General features: G+C 36.5%; 1 protein-coding gene across 15 annotated transcripts in view; it reads left to right on the top strand.

The window, feature by feature from the left end:
• REPS1 (RALBP1 associated Eps domain containing 1) overlaps positions 1-24,395 on the top strand; it is a 64,978-nt gene that overhangs the window by 1,897 nt on the left and 38,686 nt on the right. For all 15 annotated transcript variants that reach the window (XM_071433996.1, XM_071434024.1, XM_071434033.1 and 12 more), the window contains exons 2-3: positions 13,849-13,972; positions 17,905-18,104. In XM_071433996.1, coding sequence (XP_071290097.1) covers positions 13,849-13,972; positions 17,905-18,104 — 324 coding nt within the window. The remainder of the gene's footprint in view (positions 1-13,848; positions 13,973-17,904; positions 18,105-24,395) is intronic.

Raw genomic sequence — 24,395 nt, 5'->3', positions numbered from 1 at the left:
TTTGGGCCTCCCAGCTTGGTTAGTTGAAATGAGTTTCAGACACAGTGAAGTGGAAGAGGATTGAATAAGAAATGGTTCTTCCTGGTAAAACCAGTAATCTCTTATTTGCTGACTTGCTAGACTGGACTTAATGGTAGGAGAGTCTGCATGCTCTATTATGAGTAAGGTTTCTCAAGGGCCACCCATGGCTGCTTTTTGTGTGTGGCCAGCCAGTTTCAGAAAAATCGTCCCAGGGAAAGTGAATGTTTACATCTTTGCTGTATTTAGAAATTTCTTTTACATAAAACTTGTCTGAATCAGTCTATAGTATGCTAGTACTAGAGACTTTATTTTATGCAGGAATTTACTGCAAGAACTTGAAAAGACCTGGAATTCTGAAAACAAGTGTCCCCAGATTATATCCTTATCTTTTGCAGAGGAGGTCAGATATTTTCCTGCAAAGTAGACTGCATCTGAAGAAGAGAGACTACTCGGGCGTCATTCCATGGGTCCTAAATAAATTAACTCAAGAAGCAGACCTGGCTTATCACTCTAGTGATCTCAAGGAGAACCTTGCAGTTAAAATGGCAAACAAGATATTAGATTGCCTGAGGAATGAGACTGTAAATAGTACGAAGAAAGTTGAAATGCCCTTAGCAGTTTGACCCATTATGAATATCTTGTGCAGTCACACTTGGTCATCTCTAAAGTACCTCATAGTTTGAAAGTAATTCAGTTGTCTAGTTATTTTGCATTCTTCTTAAGGTATGGCTCTACACCAGATTAACACAGGGATGAATATATTGTATTGGGGTTCTTCAAAGGGAAGTTGCATTTGATGCTTTGAAAGCTGAGACTATGTAACTTAAACCTCAAGATGAAATAGCTTAAGAAATAAACCCTGTGAAGGAGGTGGAATTTTCTTTTGACCATATGGGTGCTGTGTTTTTACCTGTTCATTTGAAGCACCTGATGCTTGTGGGGAAATGAACTCGATTCAGTTACCCAATCCTTACATAATCCTGGAATGCAAGTGTAGTACTGGTCACATGAATGCTAAGTACTTTTGTAGGTGTACTTTTGTAAGTGTATGCAGCGTAAAATGGTCGCTCTTCAAGCTCAAGGGGACCAAGTAGTCCTGAGGAACTACTTTGTAGTTTTTCCTTTTCAACACTACAGGTTTGTAGGTACCTTTGAATAGTTCAGAACTGATTCCATTGCAAATGAAAATGTCTGACAGTTGCATTTTTAGACTCGTAACTTGTTTTACTTGCAAATGTGTTGTCTAAAGGCTGGATATATCTGCAGACTTGTGTCCTTGTGAGAGATCTGTCTCACAGGATCAAATGTGTGTCTCATTGTTCCTAATCAATTTCATTTCTCCCTCTGAGAGATGCTGTCAGCTGCCTGTTTAGTGGGGATAAATGAACATATAGAAGACTGAAACAGTTACGGGTGTTGTATGCTGAGCTACAGCGTCCTGGAAAAGAAAAGCTAGATGTCTATTTTGTACACATCTACAAAAGGACAGCTTTATTATCAGAATAAAATACCACACCAAAGATGCATGTGTCAGAACACCAGTCTCTATTAACCCACATTTCTTCTTTTGTATGCACATCCCTGAAATGAGTATTAAGGTAGAAGGCCTGCATAAAAGAGTGAATAATAGTACGTGTGTTGGGGTAAGAAGTCCAGCTACTTCTCAACAGTTATGAGTCTTCAGATCACTCTCAGGGTGTGGTTTCACATTGCAGCTGACAAAAATCTAATGGTGAGTTGTCACTGAAGAAGGTGCTCCTGTCTTCCCTCAGCTTTGTGTTCCTTCTTGCAAAGACACTCGTGCCTGTCCAGTGCTGTCGTGGGCAGAAAATTGATCACAGCTTTTTGTTGGTTATAACTCTGTATCAGGTGGCAGTGGGGTTGAATGAATGTCAGTGCTAGCACAAGAAAGGAGGCAGGAAAACTCTTTGACAGAGGGGAAGTAGAGAACTTTCTTTGTTCTAGAGCAGTTGGATATTTTAGTTGTGACCTGGCATGGGGTTTGTTAGCTTAAAGCACTGGAAGATGGAGCTGGCTCTGGCTTTCCTTTGAACAGACAGTGGGCTGGTCCAGGGAGCTTGTTCAGCCAAAAGTTAGAAGGTTGTGTCAAATGTAGTTTTCACTTGCCTCATCTTGTGTCCCAGTTGCGTGTGCGTTGGTGTTTGTGTGTGCAAGCAGCATGACACAACACGAGTGATCCTGAGGGGCTGCCATCCACCATGTTTATGCACTTCAGGAGCTTCCCTTTGCTGGAATTCCAGCCTGGTCCTGTGCACTGGGTGTTAGCTGGGATTAGTTATGTGCCTTGATACAAAAGAAACGTAGTTGCCTGTTCTGGAGTGGCTGCACGGAGGAGCGTGCTCAGGGAAATTGGCTTCAAAGGCACGTTTCACATCTGACCTAAAACACTCATGTATTTATGCTAATAAAGTCAGTTTTTGGTGTCTCTGCAGTGGTGGGGAAATTGCTTGTAAAAGCTACAGTTAGCTGAAAAATATATTGTGAAACTCATTACTTGTGCATGGAATGAATATAGTAGCTGTTCCATTTGATTTGTAGAATTCTTACTTAGGTGAGTTAATCACAGAATGTTTTCTGAATTTGTATTCTTGATTATGAATCACAGAAACTTCACCAGACAAGAAGCAAGTCAGTGGTGCATATGATACTCATCTGAAATTAATGAGTCAGAGCATCTTGCTTTAAAATACAAAATTACTATATAACTACAAATGTGTGAGTATTGGCATATATCTTCTCTAAAATGAATGAACTGTCATCTTCAGTGCTGGCATTGTACAGCAATGTTACCTAACTTCTAATTTAGCGTTAGAAAGTCTTTGACAGATGAATCACACAGTTATGCCCACTTACTTCAATTACAGTAAGCTTCCATTAGCCCAGTAAAAACCTAGTGTAAAGCTATTCTGGCTCTTGTTAGCCACTTTCAAGCTTTTTGTTCATTTTTTAAGGAGTCTTTACGGACAGATTAGTTTTGCTTCTTCTTGTTTCATTGATAGGAAAAATTACACTCTGGTTGTCTACCTTAACTCTCTGAGTTTGCTGCCCTCGCATCAGAAGTTGTAAGAAAGTGAGTGCCCATGATGCAGCTGCTTCATTGAGAAGTCCCTACTCTGAGATGCAGGCATGTGCTGCCTTCTGTTGTTCTTGGGGTGGCAGTTTTTGGCAGACAGAGGGAACAGAAGATGCAGTGGTGGTTTTCTCAAATACCAGAGCTCATTTGCTGACAGGCAGCACAATTATAAATGGAATTACAATCCATAGGCAGAACATGACAAAATGAAATTGCAGGTTCTTGATTTAAAATGTTGGCTTCTTTGTTGGAGAATGGCTGTAGAGAGAAAGAGGTCTAAGAAAATAGCAGCTCGCTCGCAATTATTGAGTTGTTGCAGTTACTGTTTCAGTGAATTTTCCTTCAGAAAGACTACCTGTGTGTCAAATCAGTAGAGTCTACTAAGTGACAACTTTGATTGGAAGCTGAGCCAGGGCATGCTTAGGATTGCCTGTTTGGTAGAGACATGCAGAAGACTCAAAATCATTCTGGTTAATTTGCTGAATTTATTATTATTTCAGAACTGATGGGGTAAGAAATCAGAATTCCTTATACCTGGCAAATTTCATGCCTTCCTTTCAGTCATAGGAATTTGGAGTATATTTAAAACAATAGCACTTTTAGATCTTTAAAAAAATGTATGCTATGTGAAAAGCTTTCTTCCCTTATACTGATCTATAACTAGTCTGTAACAAGCTAAAATGTAAAAAAATCACTTTATTTAATCCAACTCATACATTTTGTTTGTTTGAGGGTTTTTTTGTTATTTTAAATCTTATATTAAAATGTCATTTAGAAAAGATATAAAATTAGTTTAGACTTCTTCTGAGGCAATATTCAGAACAGGTCATTATCAAGGTATTATTCCAGTGTAGATACTGCTAACTATAGCAATTTTGTTACTAATCTGTAGTATGTTTTTAGCTTGAGCACCATAAAATGGATGAATCAGTAGACTTATAACCATAATGTTACCTAATTTACATATAATTTTACATGTTTATATATTTTCATATAAAATATGTTTGCATGCATATATTATGCTGTATCCCAGTCCTCATGTAGTAAACAAGAGTTGTTAAAAACCTGTTGTAAGTGCCTGGATCTGCAGTTAAAAATATCTGATTTGTGAATCACCTATTTTTTCCCTTCAAATGTCACTGTAATAGAGTATTCTCCTCTCAGCTAAGCAGTAGGTTAGCTTTGATTCCCTGTACTGATGAGATACATAAGAGTGTACTTTCTGTTAGTGCCAGGAATGGCTTTTAATTTGCTGTGAATTATGCTTTGAGTTTCTGCAGAATTATTGTAGAAATGTTTATTTAAGCATTAGTGATGTTACTTTCACAGAGACTGCAATGGGCTGAAAATTAATTTATTTTTACAGTTAATTAGTTGGAGGGGTCTCATATCTCTGCAGCATTTAGGAAGAGAACAGTCATTGTTTTTTGAAACAAAAGGTAGGAAGTTATGGCAACACTTTAGGACTTTAGATTGAGTCTGTTAGACTTACATTTGTTTTTAGTGGAATTCTTGGTGTAATTGGTTTCGAGCCTTTGAAATCGATATTCATACTGTACAGTCACTTACATAGTAAATAATTTGTTCATAGTTCTGTATGCCAACACAGCACTCAGATAATTTCAAGTATCACAGCTCAGCTTAGTTTGAAAACAGTTTATTCTTTTCTTTTAAAACATGCTGTCAGATGACAGCAGAGGTGATAAATATCCTTTCTGACATAACTGGATAGAATTCTAGAATCGGAAATATCAGGCCCTTTGGCAAATGTAGCTGTCTTAGAATCAAGTTGACTCTACAAAATTATGGATTGTAAATTTGATCTTTTACCAGTAAAAGTGTTTCTTTTGTGTTAGAAGTTTAAGTACTTGACTGACTGTGAAAAATGGCAAACATGCCTTCATCTTAGTCTAATCTTCAGTAAATGTTACTGCAGATACTGTGAAATTACAGGACTTTGCTGGCAGTCTCTGTGACTTTTCAATTGTATTTACTAGCCCTCAAAATATTAGTCTTTGCAGACAATTTTCCTACCTATTTGGTCATAAATATTTGCTGTTTTAGGTTAGTCCTTCTTCTAGAGTTCCTAGATGTCAGATTGGAATTCTGCTGTTCTTTTAAATTCATTTGAAGTCAGAAGTGAGTGTGGGAAAAATACGTTGACTATCAGATTTCTCACTGCAGTTCCAATAATGATTAATGTAAGAGTATATTTCCCTCTCATTCTCCTTCCTTTAGCATTTCTGTTGACCATAAGGATATTCTTAAGCCAGCAATGTCATTCTTTCTAAATAAATGTGCCAGGTTGGTGATCATGTTCATGACTTGCTTGTTTTTCCACCTGGGGTTAGTGTCTGAAGAGTTAAATTATCCCTACACTTGTTATACAAAAAATACAGCATAACTTAGGTATGTCTGACTATGTATAGGAACTGTGTTTTGAGAGCTTAAAAGACTTGAAAAAGATGACAGTCTGACCTGAATTTCTGGAATGATTGACTTCTGACGTCTAAAATGTTTCTGAAGTATGGTAACAGAGCAGTGAGTATGCTGTTTTGAACGTATCTTTCAACTTCAGTAATCCCAGAAAAGGATGACCACGACTGAACTGTGTACAATTTAGCATTAGGTGCTGCCATACTCCTGTTGCAGACTAGTAGTTGGGAATTTTGTAGAAAAGTCTGTTGTTATTGTTACAATAGTGTGAATGACTTGGTTTTTCTGATTTGAAGCATCTTAAAAGAAATTAAGACCTAATGTTAACAGTGGAGTCTCAAGTGCAGCTCTGTAATTGTGCAGTTTTTAGAACTTTACCAAGGTTTGTTTAAACTTTGATAGACATATTGTTAAGGCTTCTTGGCCTCAGTGGGAGAAATAGAGCAGTGCAAAGGTAAGTAACTAATTAACAGTGTTCAGATTGATACTCAGAGAAAAAAAAGACTGGGATGGGAAAGGAGTGTAAAGTAATCGACACAGTAGCTTCAGATAAACTCACATGGATGTGCTCAGGAATAACAGGAACAGACCAGGACAGTCCTATTTGTCCAGGCCACAGCATGACCACTAAATCTGGGACCAGCAAATGCCTTAATCTTCGTTTTACATTAGCAAAAGAACCAGAAGCTTGTGCTCATTTGGGGTTTTCCTGTGTTAGTATTGTTCCGGCATAATAATGGAAGGTGATGTGTGGGGAAAATGTTAAAACTGAAAAAGCAAGAAAATAATTATTGGCAAAAAATATCCATCACTGGAATACTTCAATTATAGAGAAGGTCTGAAAAGAATGAAAATGTCTGTATAAATGCTCCTCTCTTCAGCTTTTAGTATTATGGGAAAAATATTCAACTTAATGCTGCATGATAGGAGTATCCACAATTAGAATATATGTGAAGTATCTCTCCAGTGCCTGCTGAAGCTAGATGATTCTTGATAATTAAATACAATTAATTCCATTCATTTGTTTATGCTAAGGAAGATAAATTGTGTTTTGAAGATCGGTAGAGCTTCAGAAGCTTCAGTGTTATTTACTCACATAAACTTCAACCATAACAACAAGCAAACAAAAGTTTGCTTGCTTAAAGTTAGGCAAATGTTAGGGCAAATACTTTTATGCTTAAAGTTAGGGCAAATACTTATGAAGACTAACTTGGTTAGTCTTCATAAGTATTCAGCTGGACTTTCAATTATTGCAAGAATAAGACCAAGTGCCTCAAAAGATTACAGATGAAGAATGTAATTCTGTGTGTGCCAGCTGGGGCTTGTTTGCCATTTCTGCTTCAGGCTTTGCTTGTCAAAAACATAAGCTGCAAACCTAAAAACCAAGTTCCAGCTATCTGATGTTGACCAGTGAGAGATACATGCTAGAAGATTCATTGCAGTTTGTTCATAAAAACTTGTACTTTTTCTATTGTAAATAAAGCCTGTGAGTAAATAACTTCTGAAGCTCTGCTGAGGTGTTTGTTGGTTGTACAGTAGACAGATTCAGTTTAATAAAAGAGAAAATAACTAACACAATAACTTTTTGTTGGCTTACTGAGTGGAGTAATCCCATTGTGTGACCAGACAGATAGGCAGCAGTTATTGCTCAGGAATGGGGAACTGCAGCTGAGAGCAGAGGAGGGAGGAGCTATTTAGGTTAAGCAGTAATGTAGAATTACATAGTAAGAGAACACAGGTACGTGGAATATCTCACTTTAAAAGAGCCTCTCTTTATGCATCAAAAATGAGAAATGCTTCTTGTAGTTCCCCAGGCTGTCTTTTGCTGTTTTAGATTTTTTTTAAATTTCCAGTTCTTCTGGCTACTTTATTACCATTTCTGTTTCTAAAGTGTCTTTCTCATGAGCACCTACTGTGCCAAAGAAAAAGCAGTAGAGAAAGTCTTAATACAAGCAAAGAGCAACTCTGCCTTGAAGTCTTCCATGTGTGACTTTTTACTTAGGAGGATTTCTAAGTGAGTGTTCATCTGGCTATCTGTATTTTCCTTTGTTGGTGCTACTGAACATATCAGAAGGGTGTAGAATTCTTTATTCTGCCCTGTTTATGAGGGTGTATGACAACATTTTCTTTGAGTTGTAGTCAAGTAGGACAGTCAATTACTCTAGATATTTGGAAAAATGGATCCTCTATGTCAGGATCTTATAGTTGCATGTAGGGTGCATCTACCTTATCTTTGTGGATTGATAGGTGGTGGTTGCCATGTACTACCAAATCAGAAGGGAATTACTGACCTCTGGAGAGCCATAGAGCTCTGCATGAGAGACTCTGCAGGTCAGATTCATGTGTAGAGCTTGTAACAGCTTTTGCAGAAGCTGTTAGTAAGACCACAAATTTTGATTGCAAATGGAAAAATCAAAAAGCTACTACTGCATTAGGAAGTGTCTTTAATAAATGAGGCTAATGCGCTGGGAATCTACATGTTACCAGGAACAACAAGAGGTGTTGCAGACAGCTTTTGGAATGGGTCAAGTTCAGCAATTACCTAAATGTAACTGTTTCAAAAAGCACCACCAATAATAAAAGTTCTGTGAGGTTTGTGTGTGTGTGTGGTGTTCAGCGTATTCAGACATTGTTAAGAATTTATCTGTCATAAATCAGAGTTTTAAATTTCTGGTGATTTTCATTACTTTTCTATTAGCAAAGTGAAAGCATGACTCCAGATCTGACAACCTGTACTCAGGGAGTGGGCATACTTGTAAAACAGATCCCAAAGTACAGGGGCAGAATAATTCCTCTAAGCCTTAAAGTACTGGTTCATTTTTTGAACAGCTAATTATTTCCGATGTGATTAATTCTAAAATTTCATTTAACTGAAACAGATGTATGTTTGACCCTGGAATGACCTGTAGAATGGGAAATCTTAGCTCTAAGTATCTATAGAGAATTAATTGTCCAAGCGGATGAGTAGCTTTTTCTTCCCGATGGCATTTTAGCAGGCTGCTTCCACTGTGGATCTGTGCAGTGTGAAAATCAAGGGCAGAGAAGTATTAGGAGGAGCTCAGACAGTAAGAGACTCTAAATAGTTCACTGCCAGGGAGCGTGTGTTGTCTTGGAAATCCTCCAGCACTATTGGTTTTATTTCTTTCAAAGCCTGTGTGCTGAAGCCAGGTTTGTGAAATTGACTGAGATGTATCTTCATGGAACAATCAGTAAAACCTTATTATTTGTTATGCAACCGAGAACAGCAATGCCCTAAATATACTCTGTGCCTTGGAATTCTTAGTAGCAACTGATTAACTATATTTACTACAATGCCTAAGTACCTAACAAGATAAATGTACATATTAGAGGTAATTTTACACTGGCTGTTCAGCAGCACATGAACATTTTCTGCTTCACACTGACTGAATATTAAATATAGCAGTATTCATTATCCTTCATAGACGCATTTTGCAAATGATCTTTGGATAGATGTAAGACTGTTGAAATATTTGCGATGTGTTGAAACATAGAATTCAGAGTAATACTTGGACTGTTTCTTTTAGTGGCATTCTTTTTTTATCTGTCTACAATTGTTTTTTTTATTTGTGTCTCACCTTGTGCCAAGCTTTGTGGAGCCCTGTGAAGAACTGGGTCAGGGACTTGACTTGGTTAAATATAGCTCATCAAAAGAAGGATCTTTGTCAGTTCTCTGTCTTGTTCCTGTTGCACAGTGCAACGGCTGTTGCATCTGTGAAGCTACCTGTCAAGGGATATCTTTGAAGAGAAGTTAAAAATTCTAACTAATATTAGCAGACTAATCAGTATTGCTTTGTCCAGTTGGCAGTAGGTGAGAGACTGTAGTTGGAAAACTTGCCAGGCTGTGGTCAGTGATTAGTGAGGTAGATTGAGATATATGAAGTGACAGGAATTGATCTAACAGCAGTTGCAGAATAATGTAATTAGAAGATAACAGACTGGAAGGACAGAAACGTATTCAAGCTAGGAAAAAATGAGTGAAGAAGATTTTCATAGTTCTTCAGTGTGTAGGGATGGTCAGGGTTTTTTTCCACTACAATAGCAATGATGAGGAAACTTTTTCAACTTACATCACACATCCCTGAATTACGTTTTAGAGATGTGGCTAATTTTTGTTGTAGCTGAGGTGAGTGGAGTACATGACTTCAGGACAGCATCATTGTAGGACAGTGTGTTCTAGAAACCAATTTGAGGTTCTATTCCAATAAAGTTTTAAGTTGGAAAACAGGAGGAAAACATTCTGTCTTATGTTTTCAGTTTGAAAACTCATCAATGAACTACTGTGTATGGGATACAGGAATAATGTTCATGTGGTACATTTTTAAATTTTAAACTGTGAATTAAAATCAGTCCACAATCAGTTACATTTTTATTAACTAACAAAACTGAAGCAAGATATATTTAATTTTTTATCTTTTTTGTATCTTAAGTAAACAACTTTTTCTAAAATGTAATGCTTGTTTTTCATTTAAAGGTTGTTAATATGCACAGTAAAACTCAAAACCTTTTTCTAAATATTGAAGCACGAGTATATTTATATGGTTTGATTTAACTCAAGTTTGTATCAAATATATATTGTATAGTAATGTGAGAACTTGTTTTGTATTTCTGGTGCATGGTTTACATGGAATTGTTCATGGTCTTTGTTAAATTTAAACATAAGAGAAAACTTTGTTCCTGTAAAGGTGATCACTCAAAGAGGTTGTCTAGAGGGGTTGTTGAGTTTCCCTACTTGGATATATATACTCAAAATCTCAGCTGGACACAGTCCAAAGCAACCTGCTGAGCCTGCTTTGAGCAGGGGGAGTGGAGCAGATGATCTCCAGAGGACCTTTGCAAGTTCAACTATTGTGTGATTCTGTGTAGGGTTTCTTTGTGTTTAACAATTTTCATGTTCATAATCTTGGTGTAAGGCTTCTTTTTTAATCAACAATGTCCTAGTTTGGTTGAGATGATACAAAAGGTCCTCCTCTAAGTTTGTTCACTCCCCCTCCCATGAGCACACAGCATATCTGTTTTAGCTTCCAGCCTGCTAAAGTTGTCTTCTGCTCTTGCCTCTTGCCACCCTCTGGTATGGAGCAGTAGGTACTTAAGTAACTTTCTCCAAGCAGATGAAATATTTTTATCTTTACTGTGTAGGTGGCATGTATGTTGCTTCATTTATTGTTTTAGCATTGAAGTCATCCCTGTTTAAATACTGTTTTACTTCTGCATGAATAATATTTACAGATAATGGGCTTCATTTGCCTTGTAGAAGAACCTGGGGGCAGGGAGACTGTGATATTCTGGAAGACACTCCCAGAGAGATTTCATGAGTTCTGGGAAGTGTGTTTCACTGCATTTGATAGAGAAATTATTTGTTCCACTTCACCTGGCATTTGTAAAAGTTCACAAACATCTTTAAGTTCAGGGGCCTGTTATTTGAAACCTGTAAGGATTCTAGAAGGTATCTGCTTGAAACAGTGCCCTTTGACAGCATACTGCTTCCCAGCCATGTCTGGTTTCTGCCAACTCCTGGTATTTCTGATGCTGTTGTTACATATTTGTGGTATGATGACTGAGCTTGCAATTTAGTAATTCACAGCTACTGCACAGAGGTGTGGTTTTGTGAGTTTTTTGTTTGTTTAGGTTTTTGTTGGTTTTTTTTGGTTTTTTTTTTGTTTTTTTTTTTTTGTTTGGTGTTTTTTATCGAGGGTGTTCAACAGTTCTGGAGCTTTACTGAGTTGTTTGCCTTACTCTAGTAAATTGCAGTAGTATGACCTCAGGTTCTTTATATCTAAGGAGATTAAAACAATTGTGAAGCATTTTGTCTTGAAGATGGCTCTGCATTCCTTGAAGAGTTTAGGGAAATTCTTTATCCTCTCTCTTCTTAAGCAGATGAAAGCCCTAAATCTCAGAGAAGCAGTTATTTGATAATTTTTATTATTATTCCCCCATTCAGTATAACTTATTACCTGTTTCTTGTTTAAATCCTGCTTCAGGGAATTTCCAGGTATGCTGTTTTGAGTATGTTTGGGCATGATGTCACTCAGCAGAGGAGTTTCCACTAGATGCTTGCATCTAATGGTTTTTTTAAACCTTTAGCCATGTTTCTAATTAGGTTATATTCTGTATTTGAAACAGAGGACTCCTTTAGCTAGCTGTGAATGGATTTGACACCTCTTGTTCAGCAGCAGCAGAGCATTCTTTTTTGAGGGGGGTGGGTGGGGAGGACTGGGTGGTTTTTGTTTTGTTTTTTTCTTTGTATCCTTAGTTTTTTGCTTTTCTTGATACTTACATCTGGTGTATTTATATATATTTACTTTGAACCCATGCTTGCCTTTCCTTTCCTTTCTCAAACTTACCTGTCACAGTAGCTTAGTCATTAATTCAGTTTTTAACTGAAGTTTTTTTTCTATCTGGCAGTACTGACAAGCTCCAAGAAAAGGTAGTTTGTAGTTCAGCCATGACTTTAAAATTGCACAAAGCCATTACTGCCTAATGATTCCATAAGCTCAAAATGCCTCTATCATTGCTTCTTTTCATAAGACTAATAAAAGTCTGGTTAACCCATCTGTTGGTGCTAGGCCACTGAATCCACAAGCTTTTTCTATTTTGCTTGTAGTCAAGTATTTCAATCTTCCATCAGTCTTCCAGCGTACAGTGCTTTGAAAAAGAATTGCTTTTGCTGTCACACTGGTTTTGATTCCTAGTTCTCCTTTAGTTCTGCTAGTTATTTAAACTCAGGATGATTATTTCTGGCATTAGGTTGAGTAAAGGTTTAAATGTCAATGGCTCAGTTTTTATTTGAATTGTTATCTGTCACTAACAGTTACACTGTGACTTCTTTCCGGGTGGAACTTTTTGTAGTCTAACCAACCTGTTGAAATTACTGTGTTGCATTCAACTGTATTGAATTCTTTTTTTGTTCAGTGGATTTTGGAAAATGCCCTGTGATCCCCTGACTTCTTTCCAGACATCATACTGCAGAAATACTACAGTGGGAAAATACACATAACAGAGGAGCTGTGGGACAATGTGTGAAGTGTGATGCAGACACAGACGACTGATTTAATGCAGTATTTTTTGTCCACCAGGATTTGAGCTGCACATACAACCCTAAACCTGCTGATCCTCTTGTGACTTTTTTGGAACTAAGTGTTTGTCAACTTTCTGCACCTTCCTGTGATGGGTTTTACGGCAGCTTATTTCCATGAGGTTCCAGAATCCTGGTGCACGGCAAAGAGATAACCAAGTAGTTTTTTGCTGAGCTGCATCTGGCTCAGTTGTAGTTGATAAACCCATCTGATTCATTGGATAGAGTTACTGAAGTCTGTTTTCTGATCTGGTGGTGCTGAAGCATACAGGCTAACAGCTTTGTGCATTGGGTGGCTCAGTTATTGTTGTGTGAAACTTCACGTCTTTAGCTGGAACTTGCCTGCAGCTAGGGCTCCTCTGTACTCAGAACTGGTGAGGACAGAAATTAATGCTCATGGATGTAAATTAGTCTGAAATTCTCTGCACTGATGGTCACAGGCAAAGTCTCATAGACTTCTGTGCCTGAAATGAGATTGAAAGAGAGAAACTAGTGGTATTACAAAAAGATGATGGGTCTCTCGAGAAATATCAAGTCCATGGGATTAGATGGGATCCTTCTGAGCATATTGAGAGAGCTAGCTAATGTTGTTGCAAGCCATGTTTCTCTGTAAATAGTTGTGGAAGTCAGGGTTGTGGCTCAGTGACTGGAGAAAGGTGTTACAGTCATCTTCAGGAATGTAAAGGAAGATTTGTTTAGGGAACTGCATGCTGGTCAGCTGCAGTTTTGTCCCTGAGGAATTGTGGAGCCAGTCTGTTTAGAAGCCATTTCTAGGCATATGAAGGTGAAAACAGTAATTAGGATTACCAAGAGTACTTGTCTACCAGATTGTCTGGAACTGTGGTTGAGGGAAGAGAAGCAGTGATGCCATCTGCATTGACTTCAACAAGTGTTTCACTGTGGTATTCCAAGAGCATCTTCGTGTCTCGTTTGGAACATTGCAGTCTAGACAAGACTGCTCAGTAGATAAAAAGGCAGTCTGGATCATTTAGCTCTGAGTCTGATTTGGAGTGTGTCATGCTTGGTATCTTATCAGTGACCTGGCACAAGCTGGAATGCCCTTCAGTAAGATTGCAGGTCATCATTGTGGAGCGGGATGTACTCAGTATGTCTGAAAACATGGCATGCTACTCTGAAATGTATGAAATCTGTATAGCTGTTGTGTTTAAAATTTCTTTCTTTAAGTAACTGTGTTTCATTTCAGATTATGGAGCTCTGTGGTGCAACAAGACTTGGCTATTTCGGAAGAAGTCAATTTTACATTGCTTTGAAACTTGTTGCTGTGGCCCAATCTGGTCTCCCTCTAAGAGTGGAAAGCTTAAATACAGGTAAACACAGGATCGGGGGAGGGAGGATTGAGCTGCTGAGTGCAGTTATTGGTAGTTGGCTTACATATTCTTACAGAGTACCCTTGTAAATTAGTGGGATATATTTTTATCTGTGTTGCTAATTTAAAAATGTAGAGAAACTGAGAGAGTGTTTTCTTACTGTGCAGTAAATACAAGTTGAAATACCTTACTCATTGAATAAGTATTGCATTCACCATGGGACGAATGAGCAACTTGTACCTTGCTACATAGGAGCAAGTTAATTCTATAGATTACTGACATGAGAAATTGTATGCCATGTCCTCTGAGTGAAACACTAAGAGGAGTAAAGTGAACTGGAAGGAGAAGAAGAATGCAACATTTGCAGGCTTTTGTAGCTGCTGGGTTTCCAAAGCCTTGATTGTGACAGACGGAAGGTTATCTTTTCTAACATTATGTTTCTTTGCACTTGGTTTGACAGTTTTTTCCCTTCTAAGAGGCAATATGAAGGTTAGTTTAAGATTTTTTCCTAGTGCAAAACATGACCTGTAAAAGATCTTTGAAGTCTATTGTCAGCCAAATCACCTGTTACCCTATTTTCAAAGGTCTTCAAAGGTGTGGGTGGTGAAAGGTGAAACAGGAGGAAGGCTTACTCTAGAAAGATGGCTTAGAGCTGCAGGAAGAGCTTTGATGTGAGGCTCTCCTGTAGCCTTCTGAATGAGAGAAGTGGATCCATGTCCTTGTTGTTCTGTAAGATGAAAAGAGACTTAGGAGGATGAAGTAATGGGTTTTAAGGCACTATAGCCCGTGCATTATCGTACACAACTCACAAGCTAAAAATACCTTTGGAGCATGGTTTTGCCTTAGAATGACTTTCCTAATAGATTTCATGTCTGTAGAATAATGCTATGATTTCTATATGCTAGTGAATAAAAGAAGTCTTGGGAGGTTTTTATGTCTAAAGGATATAAATTAAACAGCAAATTAAGGAGACTGTTAAAAACAATCTGATATGACTGAAGTATTTGACAAAGCTATAAAAAAAAATGAATCACTGTGTATACTTTCACAGTTATGTTTATTCTAGGCCCATACAAACTGTTTATACTGATTTCATGGGGTATTGTAGCTTTTTGGAAAAGTGCATTATTTTAGTCAACATTTTGTTAGTATTCAAGTCCCTTTCTGTTTATAAGCCACTGTGTGTTTATAAACACACAGTTTTCCTGATGTGTTCCCTAAACTAAAGCCTTAGCAAGTTGTAGCAGAATGTCCTAAAATCAGAAAGCTGGAAAAAGAATCTTCAAGTATTAATACTCATAAAACTGGAACTTGATCAAACAATTGTGGAATTTCTCATAAAATGCTTTTTGGAGAAGGGAAAGACAAATATGTATGTAGACTTTTTTTCAGGGATTTTATAATCTTGGTTTTATTTTAATGCAAGGTACCTTAACCAGAAGGAGCTTTTCTATTAAAAAAAAATCACAAGAATTTTGAAGGAAAGAATTAAATGAAGGTACAGAATTAATTTCAAAATATAAAATACATTGCTAAAAAGTTAACAGTGATTGGAACTTCAGTTTCACGTTGATAATTTTATTGATTCATGACAATATTAGAAATACTTGTAATGATTTTTGAACTTCTAGGAATAATTTTCTGTAACTGGTTCCAAGGCTATGAAATACACCAAGTACAATAGAGAGAACATTTATTTTTACCCTAACTCTTTTTAGCTATGGTCTGTTGCCTTGGCTGCAGTGGTTCCAGTCCTATCTGTGAATTTCCTGCTTCTAGAATGATACAAGTGTTGTTGTAACAGCTAACTCAACAACTAAAATGCAGCAGGCTGATAAAATGATTCTGAGCTTTGTTAACTTAGTTCTGCACATTTCCATCTCCAAGATATCTTGAAGATGAAATGTTAGAGCCATCCCAAACTAAGCTGTATACTCTTTGTCTCTTCAGACATTTAAAATTAGTTGAAGCTTATATTTTGGGACATTTACTTTTTAGCTGTCAATTTTATGCATGTTTTTCTTGCACGTTTTATGCATTGATTTTCTTAATTTTCTTCATCCTTTTAACATGGGAATTTCCTTCGCCTTTGTACTTTTTCCTTTTGTTTTTTTGTGTGTCTTGTCGGTAGACAAGGAATTTGCTTTATCTGAATTGCTGAGTGGAAACTCAGTCAAATTTTAAATACTAGGTCTAACATAAGTGTAGTCCAACCGATTAAGTACTCTTTTGATTACTCAGATGGGCAGTAGAGTAAGAATACTGGCATGAGTTATTATGCTACAAGCCTCCAGAATTGTTGTTCCTTTGTCCCAGAAGATTTTCCTTCCAGGAAGCTAAAAATTGAGACATGAATAAGCAGTGTTTATTTCAAAGCAATATTTATTTTTTAAGTATGAAATGCAGGTTTTGGTGGAAAAAATATTAGGAAGGATGTGGGGATGAAGAGTACAGAGAACTCTTTAATATACTCAATATCAAGGGTTAGTTCCATTCATGACAGCTCTCCCATTTATAATTGAGGGGTTTCTGAATGGTAACAAATGTTGTAGTGTTGAAAAGAGATTTTTCTGCTGTTACTGGAAAAAGTCAGAGAGGAGAGAGGTAAAAATAGCAGGTTAGTCACGTAGGAACTTAGTACAGCTAAACAAACCTATATTTATCTAGTCTTTCTTTCAAAGAAGACAGTAGAATATTTTGTGTTTCTTTTGAGTTCTCTATTATTTTGTGACTTGTGCTGGCACAGCCAATAGCACAGACTTCCCCTGTGTCAGTTGGATCATCTGCTGTCTGTATTTTCCTGGTTTGGCAGACATACACATTTTCACTTGTGTGCAATGGCTTTTTTCACTTTTTGGCTGGCCATGGTTTGCTGTTTAGTTGTGTTACTTTACTGCTGCAGCATGGGGTACAATGCTCATGAAATAAACAGTATGCAATTTCATCTTGTATTTTAATATAGTTGTAGTACCACTGACTCATTCTCAGTACCAGAAGTAATTTACGTAAGCAGTCAGCAAGAGAAATTAAATTTGAACCATGCTTGTAATTTTGTTTTGTGTTGGAGACATAATTTCCAAATAAACTGTACAGCAAATTCACAATTTATGTTTATTCAAATTGGAACACTAAGAAGATTGCAGTTGGGAGAAAAATGGTAGAGTAGGAATCTTGCAGTGGGAAATTGAAGGTTTACATAGTCTCATTTCTATGCTGGGCTACTCTGAACCATGGTACATTAAGCTAATGGGCTTCCTAGCATTTTGTAGAAACTTTGCATTTTAGTTGCTCATATCAACTGAGGTGACACTGGAATATTTCCAATTGTATTTCCAGTATTCCAAATGAGCTAATTCAGCTTTTGTTGTAGAAAAGTATGCATAGATGTGTTTAAGCAATAGTCACATTCTTGGTACGACTAGATTATATTATCTTTTGTAAATATGAACATGACATTAGCTCACCAAAAGATAATGCTGAATATAGGGCAGTATTTCAGCATTTGTTTTGCGGATGAAGCATTCTATATGAAGACCCTAGTTCTTGATATGTGTTAGAAATGGTAGAAAAATTTTGAAAATCATGCTTCAGTAATGAAATGTTGACAAATCTAACCAAAAAATGAGCTAAATCCAGGTTATCTGGTTACTGCTGCATTAATGTATAGTTGTGGTGCAAAGCTGTGATGGAGTAATATGAAGTCATGTCTGTGTGCCAAAGTCAGAACTTGGGCAGCGGAATCCTGAAGTCTAATGCAGAATAGGTATTTGCTTTTTCCAGCTGCTAAGTGTTGGCTTGACTATAGCAGCAGTCTCAGTGTGTAAGGAATTGAGTCACATGAGAAATTTTAACTTCAAAATAGAACAGTGTTTTTATTTTTAAACATCATATTTATGTATAGTGAATGTCCTGCTTTGTGTTTTTTTTAACAGTAAAGGACCTCCCTCTTCCCAGATTTGTTGTGTCAAAGAATGAACAAGAGTCAAGACACACAGCCTTGTATTCCTCAGATGCTGATAACCCAGCTTCATATTCAGGTGTGATTCCTCCTCCTCCACCTGGCAGGATACAAGTCAAAAAAGGCTCTGTGAGCCATGATGCAGTTCAGCAGCGTACATCAACTGATCAACAGGTAAATTAACTTAAAAGATTAAATGGGATTCTTAATCACTGTTTTGCTGTGTAGATGTCAATTTGATAGGGCTTCTAAGCTAGGTTACTTTCAATATAGTTTCCTAAAAAAATTATATATATTATACATGAAGACCATATCTGCCTCTGAAATACTTGCATGTAAGGAGACATTTATTATGAGGTCTTAAAATCTGTGTTTAAAATATTGTCAGTAATGGACAAAGAATTGAGACAGAAAAGAAATTCAGTGTGTAAGTTAGGATGGCAGGTATATAGTTGTAGTCATTATGGTATTAATAGCTTGTTTATGAAATCATTCCCATCAGTTTCCTGGTCATTGGAACAATGGTACTGTGTGCCATGGAAGACTGGATTTCTAGTCCTTCAACATGCTCCAATATATGCAAATCTGAAATACTGTATTTAGAAAAAAATTCTCTAAATTTTCACAGTTGCTTTTCTCTGCCTCACATTTTGTTGTTCAGTGGTTCAACTGTTAAGGAGAGACAATGAGAACCAGAAAAACAGACCACAGTTTTCAAATAGCTGTTTCTATGTTTTAATAATGAGAAAACTGATTACTTTTTGTTCACTGGTTCTTTCATCTTCAGTGACAAGATGTTTGAATTAATGAAAACTGTAAAAACTTACAACTCTATGCCTTCTCATACACAATTCCTTGGGTTTACAGTCTTGATGCTTTTTATCCATGGGGAAATCCTTTCTGATTGTCTTTTCTACAAACAAGAGCTGAGTACCAATGCTAAATTTTGCTGGGTATATGTATTGAATTACCTGTTTTCTTCCCCATGGTATGCTTTATTTCTGGGCTTATTTTGTAAAGAATTGGGGAACTTGCAAATGTGCCATAGTCTCTGTGGGAATCAAGGAATCACTCATAAACATTTATTAGTCTCTATGGAAATAGCCCAGACTGATCCAATATAAAGAAAAAGTAAATTAGTAGAGGAAATCCATAATCAGTGTTTGCCTGCCACTTCCTTTCTTTCAAAGAGAAGATAGGGAATATAATGAAAAAAGAGCTGGCAGTAGGTCTCAAGATAGCTTTTTACTGTCAGGTTTTGGTTAGGTGTATTTGAGAGAGCTACCAAGCACTTTGCACATTGCAGATTTCCTAAGTCTGATTGTGAGGTTTTGGTTGGATTGAAACTGTGTTTTATATGCTTCCATCATGATGTTGAGTTTATTTAGTGAACAGTTGTAGTTTGGTGCAGGAATCTGTAGTGGCATAATGTTAAAATAAGAAAAAGAAAAGTAAATCTGGTGTTTCAGGTCTTCAAGTTCAGAATAAAAATGCTGCATATTCCCAAAAGTGTTTGTGCATCCCAATTTAATTTCTCTGTTTTGGCTGATAAAAGCAACTTGGTATCTCTTTTTTACACAAGTCTGTCTGGGATCTTCAGAATAAGGAAACTCTGTATCTAAGTCCTTGGAGTAATCTGGCCCAGAAAGCCGGCTTGGAACAAATGTAGCAGACAGCACAGCATTGAGTCCAGCAGTTTTAAGTTTCACAGTCTAGAACATCAGGGAAGTATTGTCTAATTGTGCATCCTGTTGTAAAGATGAACAATCTATGGCTAAGGCTACATTTCTGTACAAGGAACCCATTCAAGCAGCCTTATTGTCCCAATCTAATACTTAGTGATTCAGATACCAGGTTAGAAATAAACTGAGAAAGCAACTTGAGCCCAGGTTTCTCACTTAACCATATAAATACTGTAATTGGTTTGTTTTATAAAAGATAGGTACTGCTTTTATCCATGTTTTCATGAAATTGCTGATTTAGTTGTCTTGACCTGGAGATACCATTCAGATTTATGAAATCTAGAAGTTTCAGATTCTGAATTCTCTTGCCACCTTTTTGACTGATAAGTATTTGAAGAGATGAAGTCTGACAGGTAAATCAAAATGTGTTACCTTCCTAGGGATCACTCTTCTTTCTGGAGGAATATGTCAGTTAAGCTTGGATATTTCACTCATGGAGCTTATCATGTACTTGTTAGATTCTCCATTTGCAAATTTGGAGGTTTGTTTTTTCTTAAACTGTTTGTGGCTTTGAGAATGTGATCTGCACTTGAAAATACATTGGTTTCTTAAAATGCTATGGCTGAAATATTTTTTGTATGACATCATAAAGTATCTTAATCTTCATTTTTAAAAACTGGTTCCTTTATATGCAGATTTCTGTATTGGTGAGATTTGTCATGCATAGTATAATGTCTCATAATCACAAATAATTTATGTAGAACTTTACACAGTATGTTGTCTACTGAAATGTTCTAGGTAAAACTGTTTCTTTTTCAAAGCATTATTTCAGCAGTTCCCTCAATGAACTTTACTTCGAGGCAGGGAATCAAGAAATAGCAGTTAGGTTGTGTTTCCATAAATGATTTTGTGGTAGCTTTTGTAATTTATAAATATAGCACTAGGCAGAAATCTGTATCTTTTTCATATTGTTAGAAGGTGACTGAAGTCATGCTCAGCTGTCACGATCCAGTTAGAAGGTGACTGAAGTCATAAAATCAGCTGCAGAACTGATTTTAGGAGTCTAGCTGAGTAATGAAAGATGCCATCACTCACTGGATAGCATGTTAACTGCACATCCTAGTGGAGATAAAACACTGGATGAAAATATTTTTTTTCCTTCTGACAGAATTTCTTATTCCTGTGAAATAGAGGCTAAGTAGATTTGAGCACTTCTGCTGACAATCTATACAAGCACTTTGGTGACATAGGTATGCTACCACAGTAGCATATACAATACCTTAATAGTAGCAGCTATGTTACTAAAAATGTTATTGTACTGAAAACTTTCATAGAATAGCAGCAATGTTGAGATTAGGAAGAATTTTGTGTCTTCTGAAGGTAGAATGACTAAATATCAGAAATTACTAAATATTCTCAGTGTTGGAGACGTTTTGTGTTTTGCTGTTAAAGCCAAAAAACAAATACCTTTTTTAGATTTTTCAGTATGATCTGATGTTGATCAGGTACTGCTTTAGGATACTTTAATTCTTTTCCAGGAAAGGGGGTATTTAGCTTCAATAGATACTGAGACTTTAACATCTGAAAAACACCTATGTGACAAACACTTACAGGCTGAAACTTGCTATACCCCTGAAAATAAAAGATAAAGCTGAAGGTGCTCCTCTGCCTATGGGTGCATTACACATCTTACTGGCACTCCAGGTCATATTGATTTAGTGCTGTCAGTGCAGCCTTAGGAAGAGAAGCTCAAATTTGGTACCTGTAGCAGACAGAATTTGATAAAGAATTTCAATTCTTTCAACTGTATGAAAACCAGTGTGATTTTATTTTAAGGTTCTGCTAGTAGTTCTGGTAATTTGTTTCTGTGCACTTCTGTTTTATAGATTGAACAGGTAATTTCAGATGAAATATACCTGGTTTACAAGCACAGAACTGGAAAAGATCTCATATATAATTTTATTATTATAAGAAGTTTTTAAAAAGATCAGCGTTCTCTCTTGAACCTGCAAAGCCTTTTATTCCACACTGGCTTTGTTGGGAAAAACTATTCCAGGGCCTTAGTAGGAATATTCATATGGTGGGAATTCCCACGTAACTCAGCCTATTCATTTAACACTTTGTCATTAGTATTTGCTGCAGGGCACTACCAGTATTTACTGGAAAATTATTGCATTCCACTTTAGCTCTGTTTTGCTTGACAAAATAATCCATAGTCTCAGTTTCATTTCATAAAGTCGTTACCAGTAATCCTTAATCCTTCTCTGCCTGTGATCCAATTTGAATTTGCATTTATTGAAAATATTTTGCTACATTTGTATTTCTTGTTCCAAGTGATATTTTACAGTAATAATACTAATTGGTAGGGTTCTTTCCTGTTTTTGCTTGATATGTCTCACCTCCTATACCTTGGCAGCTGTGAATAAAGCAAATCTGTCATACTTGACATACTGTAGGGGTCTGATACATGACCTGTGCATCCAGTCTTCTCTTTATGGCCTTTGGTAGTAACATTCATTATGCAAGAAAAACTGTATTTCATGTTTTAAAATTTGATAGCTGACTGTTCCCTATGTCCTGAAAGGGATCCATCTCTCTGCCGCCTTACATTTGTTGTTACAATTTGTAAGCATGCTATGTAGTGTGCATAATTGGTTACCTAAAGTATCAAATTAGGTTATTGTCCAAATCAGTCCTTCAAGAGCATTATTAGAAACTTCCCTTCAATCTTGTAATTTCCATTCTAGTACAATCCAGCTTTGCCCCTTCTATAGCTAGTTCTTTTGCACCTTAGATCCTTGTATTAATCTCCACATTATTGGAACTATCTTGTATGACACCTACTGAGGTAATGCTCAGCTTCAGGTTAAATGTAGTGCAGTTCCTTTGTTGAGGAAATCACAAAAATACCAGTATAATTTCTCATGCTGTGATTGATCCCTTTTTCATTTGTCTCTGGTTTAGTTATTATTCTCCTCATTTGGCTGAACCACACATCCTGCCTTGAAAAATGTGCTGTAGGTGAAGTTCTCATTGAACCTTGGGCTGTTTTGTTCTTTGGTGTGAAGGCCAGTTGATTAAAAAAACCTGGGTTCTACAGTGCAGTTGCCATCTCTAAATAAATCTTTTTTCATGATGAATCTGATGACAAACTCGTAGACAGGTTGGGTGATATCAGGACCTGGATCACAACACCTTTTAAACTATTCTGGAGATATCATGTCTGGCTTCATTGCCTCTGGAATTCTTGTTAGGCAGTTTTCTTCTGGCCTGATGTGTGCAACCCAGGAAAAGGCTTATAATCTCATTTGTCTCATTATGCTTATAATGCCCTTGTCAGGCTGAGATCCCTCTGGACAATATTGTCCCTTTAGCACATTATTGTGCTGCCTTAAGCCAGTTTATTTGACTTGTGTACTAAGTCTCTTTCTTTAGTCATATATTATATCACCTTTTTTAATTAACATGCTATTTTTAACTTCTTGTCAGTTCAAAAATATCCAAGTTACGAGTACTTCAGGTCTCAGTTTTGTAGTTCCAGTCTGACAAAAATGCTTTTTCAATATTTTTAAACATGATTTTTTTTTCTTAATTAAGATGCATTACTTTTTTTTTATTAGTTATTGACAAAGATGTCCTCATTAGTTTGATTTAACATGAAAATGTTAACCATTTATGTCACCATGCTTTTATTAAGATATTTTCTGGAATCATTTAAAGAGATAAGTGGCTTAACATAGTAAAATACAGAATGTTGTAATTACTTTGATTTTTATTGAGATTTGTCAAGAGGGAAAATGAAAAGTAGTGGTTTAAATGTTTAAATGTAATTGCATTGAAAATACTAAAAAAATTTATAAAAATAAGATTTTAATGGTAGCTGATCTAATAAACATCTACTACAGTGTGCAGACGCTGAGTAAAATTTTCAAAGTTCCCAAAGAGATTAGATGGGTAACTTCAAATGTCTGAGCTACCAGTAAGCTAAATAATGCAAACTATTCTTACATGCTACAGTTTGGGAGAGCAGGTAAGTTAGGTTCTGTGTCCTAATTATCTTTTAAAAATCTGATTCTGGATTTTTCAAGCTTTGAAAATCAATTTCTTATATTAGTAGATTGGACAGGTGACAGCAGAGAACCCTCCTTGCTCAGTTGTAACAAACGCTTTCATAAACTCTCAAAACACTCTCACTTTGTGCAAGTGTGCATTGCAGCTGAGAATAACGTTGGTTCTGATAAAACTACTCTGACTCTTTAGTAGAAGTGTGAAACTCAAGACAAAACTGTAGTGGAAACTGTACAATAAATCATGTTTTCTAGGTAAAACTGATAACTTTTTATCCAGTGTAAAAGCAGATTCATAGTTAATAACCTATATACAAGGGGTAAATGAACCTGTATATAATTGCAGTTTCAGTAAATCTCTACTCATTGTGTTTCCCATGGCTGCTTTAGAATAGGAGTCAGTATTTCTACTGCCTCCCCAGCGTTTTTTGGCTTTCATCTTTCTTCTTTACACTTGCATCAAGCTATCAGCATTTTGGCCAAGACATTTGCTATATACACACCTATTTGCATGTGTATATATAAATATGTTTTTAAAAAACACCTAAGGGTTTTAGCTCTCTTGAGATTCTAGTTAGCTAGGTGAATGAATGCCATGAGTGGTATTTGTGAGCGACTAGGATTGTGCAGAATGAACCTAAAGATGGTGCCAGAGCAACATTGTCTAAATTGGGTTTAAACTGGTTTGGGAATGTGTGACTTATAATGACGGTACA

This window comes from Agelaius tricolor, unplaced genomic scaffold (assembly GCF_023055355.1).
Source record: "Agelaius tricolor isolate 1412-34295 unplaced genomic scaffold, bAgeTri1.0.p SCAF_1, whole genome shotgun sequence".
Classification (NCBI taxonomy): Eukaryota; Metazoa; Chordata; class Aves; order Passeriformes; family Icteridae; genus Agelaius; species Agelaius tricolor.
This window is presented reverse-complemented; position numbering and strand designations above follow the sequence as displayed.